The 5,875-nt window shown below is 39.8% G+C and overlaps 1 protein-coding gene across 1 annotated transcript; it reads left to right on the forward strand.

Moving 5' to 3' along the window:
• The first annotated feature begins 226 nt into the window (after positions 1 to 226).
• On the forward strand, positions 227 to 5,315 carry LOC112045605 (vitellin-degrading protease). The gene is made up of 5 exons (XM_052886328.1): positions 227 to 325; positions 1,437 to 1,599; positions 2,685 to 2,937; positions 4,141 to 4,290; positions 5,094 to 5,315. The coding sequence occupies exons 1-5, from the start codon at positions 286 to 288 to the stop codon at positions 5,265 to 5,267; spliced, it is 780 nt and encodes a 259-aa protein (XP_052742288.1). The 5' UTR covers positions 227 to 285; the 3' UTR covers positions 5,268 to 5,315.
• The last annotated feature ends 560 nt before the right edge of the window (positions 5,316 to 5,875 follow it).

The raw sequence follows: 5,875 nt of genomic DNA on the forward strand, positions 1-5,875 counted from the left end.
TTAAGAGTTGAATAACTTGACAGCCACATTGTCCTACAAATACCACTACGCCACGGAGACCGTCTTCATAAAATGAGGTATGTCCGGCGATCGCAGGCTCAGTCCATAATTATAAACAATTAATCTTCAATAACATAATCTTTATCTGTGAATCGGTGTGAAGGTTCACCGTTATCAGACATTCGATAATTGTATTGACCCAATATTCTTTCTTTTGTAACTCCTAGGTATAAATGGAGCTTCAATGGGGTGTACCATGGTCAGTTTCGATTGTAACGCAAAAATATGTACAAAGTTGTATTGTTTATGTGTATTGGATATGCTGGTAAGATAACTATAACAATGGCTTAATGTAAATTAATACTACAAAAAGTAAATTCCGAAATCATCGCTGACTTTAGAAACAATAGGAAGTTTTTATAAAAATAAATGGAATTTGGAGACTTAGTTCTGTGTTAATTAAATTACTTTGAAGCTAGTGTACGACAAATTAATATCCGACTATCAAGTCTCGTTTTCTTCAGACCTGTTTTTGTTTTTATTGATGGTTTTAATTAGTTAGCAACTGACTTGTTTGTGATTTTGTACATGTGTATTATAATTAAAATTATCAAAAAAAAAACGACTTTAAAATGTTGAAAAATATAATTAACAAATCTCAAGATAATGTGGCTTGGTGAACATCGATAACAATTAATAATTTTATGTTAAAAATTATATCTTATAATGTCCTCGGTCAAGAAAATTCCTTACTGCTACATAATGTGATACCCAAAAAAATATTAATCTATATGGGACCACGGATCAGGAATAGCTCTCTAGCCTCAATAGCTCAACGGTAAGAGCGGTCGGACTCATCACCGAGAGGTGGTGGTTCGATCCCCGCCCCGTTGGTCTATTGTCGTACCCACTCCTAGCACAGTCTTACCCGACTAGTTGGAGGGGAGTGGGAATATTGGTCATATTTAATACATATGGCAAATATTCTTAAAAAAAAAAAAAAAAATACTGTGAACATTTATCAGCTGATAATGATGATGATCATCTTGAAAGCATCGTTTATTATATTCATTGACAGCCGTGATAGCCCAGTGCATGACTTGATATGATGATATGATGTGACATCTGCCTTCGATTCGGAGGTCGTAGGTTTGAATCCGGCCCGGGGTATGACCCTCTAACTTTTTAGTTATGTACATTTTAAGAATTGAAATATCTCGTGTCTCAAACGGTGAAGAAAAAACGTCGTGAGGAACCTGAACATTTGGGAATTGTCTTAATTATATACATGTGTGAAGTCTGCACATCCGCATTAGGCCAGCGTGGTGGACTATTTAGCCTAACCCCTCTCATTCTGAGAGGAGACTCATTCTCAAGAGTGCTGATGAATTGCCGGAATTCATATAATTTCTAACATAATTTATTCAAACTTTCAGCGTCCATTCCGCTCAAGGAAGACACGAGAATAGTAGGAGGAGAAGATGTGGACATAAAGGAGATACCGTACCAAGTGTCGCTGTTGAGTAGAGGCAGACACATGTGTGGTGGTGCTATCATCGACACTGATCTCGTCATAACCGCGGCTCATTGTGTTATTGGGTAAGTTTTAGTATATACTAGCTGACGCCGCGCGGTTTCACTCGTGTGGTTCCCGTCCTCGTAGATATACGGGGATAATATATAGCCTATAGCCTTCCTCGAGAAATGGACTATCTAACACTGAAATAATTTTTCAAATCGGACCAGTAGTTTCTGAGTTTTGTCACAAAAATTTAATCCTATGGTATAATTTGCCATAAAAATTCCAACAATAACGGTTAATTTTGCTTTGTCCAAAATAACTGTTTCAAAATAATAATTAAAATTTTATTTTAAATTATATGAATGTTTGATAAGACATCTTAATAATTTAATATGATAAGACAAAAAGATCTAGGTTTTGCTTTTGTCTCACGGCTAACATCATTTAACTTTTATTATTTCATTACAACAAGATTTAATAACAATGAGTTATAAAATAATTTATTTAACGATTAAATCAGAAGTACGTGCTTTTGTACAAGTAGGAATAAAACAACGTTCTGCATTTGGGTACAGATGTTATCAAAGACAATAACTGCAGCGGACTGCAGCTAGCAACTTTAGGTAAATAGTCGAGACATAACTAAAACTGAACAAGCAATGGGCAGGGTGTCTTACTTACCTTGGGAGACCAATAAACGTAAAATACCCAAAATACGAGCAGTATATTTGACGATGCATCGGTGCCTCATGAAACCCGAATTATAAAGGCTTTAGAACGGAGTTGAAAGTCTAACTCATTGAGGGATAAAAATAGCGTTCAATTGTATTAAGTTACAGTCACATACATCCCCAGCTGAGCCGATTGAGGTTTTCTTAATTGGTCCAGGTCTGGCTAGTGGGAGGCTTTGGCCGTGGCTACTTACCACCCTACCGACAAAGACGTACCGCCAAGTGATTTAGCGTTCCAGTACGTTGTCGTGTATAAACCGTAAGGGGTGTAGATTTTCATCCTCCTCCTAACAAGTAAGCCCGCTTCCATCATAGATTGCATCATCACTTACTACCAGGTGAGATTGTAATAAAGGGCTAACTTGTAAAAGAATAAAAAAAAATCGACTCCTAGAGCATCAACATTTATTTTACTACTTTCCATTTTCTAGGAGCTCCGTGAAGAACCTCCAAATAAGGGCAGGGTCATCATCAAGCCAAACAGGGGGTGAGCTGTACCAAGTCGGTGACTATGCGTGGAATCCCGACTTCACATACAACAAAATGGACAGTGACATTGCTATATTATGGCTAACCAAACCTCTGGAGTATAGTGATAGTATTGCACCGATACCTATGTTCGACGCTGGGGAAGAGATACAAGATGGTGATATAACCGTAGTTTCTGGATGGGGGAACATAAGAGTGAGTAATTGGAATATACATCATCATATCAGCCGATGGCCGTCCACTGCAGGACATAGGCCTTTTGTAAGGACTTCCAAACATCACGATACTGAGCCACCTGCATCCAGCGAATCCCTGCGACTCGCTTGATGTCGTCAGTCCACCTGGTTGGGGGTCGGCCAACACTGCGCTTACTAGTGCGGGGTCGCCATTCTAGCACTTTGGGACCCCAACGTCCATCGGCTCTTCGAACTATGTGCCCCGCCCATTGCCACTTCAGCTTCGCAACTCGTTGAGCTATGTCGGTGACTTTGGTTCTTCTGCGGATCTCCTCATTTCTGATTCGATCACGCAGAGATACTCCTAACATAGCTCGTTCCATCGCCCGCTGTGTGACTCTGAGCCTTCTTATGAGGCCCATAGTTAGCGACCAAGTCTCGGAACCATAGGTCATCACTGGCAACACGCACTGTTCGAAGACTTTTGTCTTCAGGCACTGAGGAATTTCGGACGAAAAGATGTCGCGAAGTTTCCCGAATGCAGCCCCGAATGGAATATATACTGAGAAAAAAATCCTGGATTGCCTCTTAAAATACGTAGCAAACTATTACGCTTGTGTCCGGCACCATGTTGTACACAAGGCCTTTATGTAACATGATGTTGCTTCTAAACGGCACAGTGAACTGCACGATTCCCAAGTATTTTACGTATGTTGCACTTGTAGTAAGCAGTAATTTGCGAGCTCCTTACGTGTGTTGCTTATTTAAGTAGCCTATTTTTCTCAGTGTATTCATGAGCATCAATATTATCATCAGCTGCCGATGTCAACTGCAAGTCAAAAACATTTTCTATGGACTTCCAAACACCACGTATCTACCTAACAGGACGGAGGTCCTGGGTTCAATCCCCGGCTGGGCCGATTGAGGTTTTCTTAATTGGCTCAGGTCTGGTTGGTGGGAGGTTTAGGCTGTGGCTAGTTATCACCCTACCGGCAAAGATTTAAGGCCAAGCAACTTAGCGTGCCGGTACGATGTCATGTAGAAACCGAAAGGGGTGTGGATTTTTATCCTCCTCCTAACAAGTCAGCTCGCTTTCCTGTTAGATTGCATCATCACTTACCATCAGGTGAGATTGTTGTCAAGGGCTAACTAGCAAAGAATAAAAAAAAAATGTAAAAGTCAGTAAATAAGTATAATATCTTCATCTAAATATACATTTCAGGAAGGTGGTGGAATGCCCAGGACGTTGCAAATAGTATTGGTTCCAAAAGTCAGCGAAGAGACGTGCACTGCTGCTTACGCTCCTATGTATACCATCACACCAACGATGCTTTGCGCTGGAATACCTGAAGGAGGAAAAGATGCTTGCCAGGTAACTTACGAATTCGACATACTCGTATCGTCTATCTATATTTACTTATACTATTAGAATGAGAGTCTTCGATAGCCAGAATTACCTTATTTTCATCATCATCATCATCATATCAGCCGATGGACGTCCACTGCAGGACATAGGCCTTTTGTAGGGACTTCCAAACATCACGATACTGAGCCGCCTGCATCCTTACTTACAACCTTATTTTATGTAGGCTTTTATTTCATAAGAAGGTCCAGAGTCACACAGCGGGCGATGGAACGAACTATGCACTCCTAGCATAGCTCGTTCCATCGCCTCATCCTCCTCGTATCCTTTCAAAGTCAGCCGCCGATAACACTAACTTGGGAACGATGAATCAAGTAACTAAACTATTTTGTTTAGCTACTTGATTCACCGTTCCTAAGTCAGCGTTATCGGTTGATTTCCGGTATCAAGTCTTAATTGCCCTAAAAGTATTTTATACTTTGAATCCACCAAGTGCTACAAGAGAAGCTACGATTAGCTTGAAGCGTTAGAATTTTTCAACTTTCTTTTCCTTTTTTTCAATTAAATTACTTTGCAACATACTCTACATACAGCATTGGCTGAGAAATTGAAAGCCTACATCATCATCATCATCATCATATCAGCCCCTGGACGTCCACTGCAGGATATAAGCCTTTTGTAGGGACTTCCAAACATCACGATACTGAGCCGCCTGCATCCAGCGAATCCCTGCGACTCGCTTAATGTCGTCAGTACACCTGATGGGGGTTGACCAACATTTTCCGCATTGCATAACTTTAATTTTTTTACAGGGCGACAGCGGTGGGCCCCTAGTTAGAGACGGCAAACTTGCTGGTGTGGTATCTTGGGGCTTAGGATGCGCCAGACCAAAGTACCCCGGCGTTTATGCCAAGGTGTCGGCATTGAGACAATGGATTGATGATCAATCGGTCAAATTGAGACTGACTCACATCTTCAGAATGTAATAAAAGCTTTCAAATGGACATTGATTTGTATATGTAATTAAAGAATTTAAAAAAATATCTGAGTTTTATTAGTAAATCCGTTATACGTTGTAATGTCATAGTAGTTTTTTTTTTTAATGAAACTTTAGTGTATTTTGAACAACTTACTAAAGTAATATCCAAATCGTGCAATGTCTTAATAATATTCTTATGCAATATAATAATTTTAAAATTATTATACCTACGTACAATGCACTCATCACTATTTAGTCCCGAAGTAATAGTAGCTTTTGTGGATTCTAAGACAGCTGATTTCGTCATATACACTTACATATAAAAACTTACATAATTTATAAACACACCCAGATACCTACTGGAAAACAACCATATTCATCACACAAGTATTTTGCAGTTGTGGGAATAAAACCCACGACCGTGGATAAAGGACGCAGGGTCACTACAATGTGCCACGTGGCCGACAATATAGATCGCTATACATACAAAGGAATAAAAGGACAAACTCGAAGAAGCTCAGACGACCCTACTTGGTAAATAAGGTCATAAGACCAGTTACGAATGCTCACTATTTCCTTGTCATCACTTTAAGACTGTTGCGGTACGGGGCATTC

Source organism: Bicyclus anynana, chromosome 2 (assembly GCF_947172395.1).
Source record: "Bicyclus anynana chromosome 2, ilBicAnyn1.1, whole genome shotgun sequence".
Taxonomy (NCBI): Eukaryota; Metazoa; Arthropoda; class Insecta; order Lepidoptera; family Nymphalidae; genus Bicyclus; species Bicyclus anynana.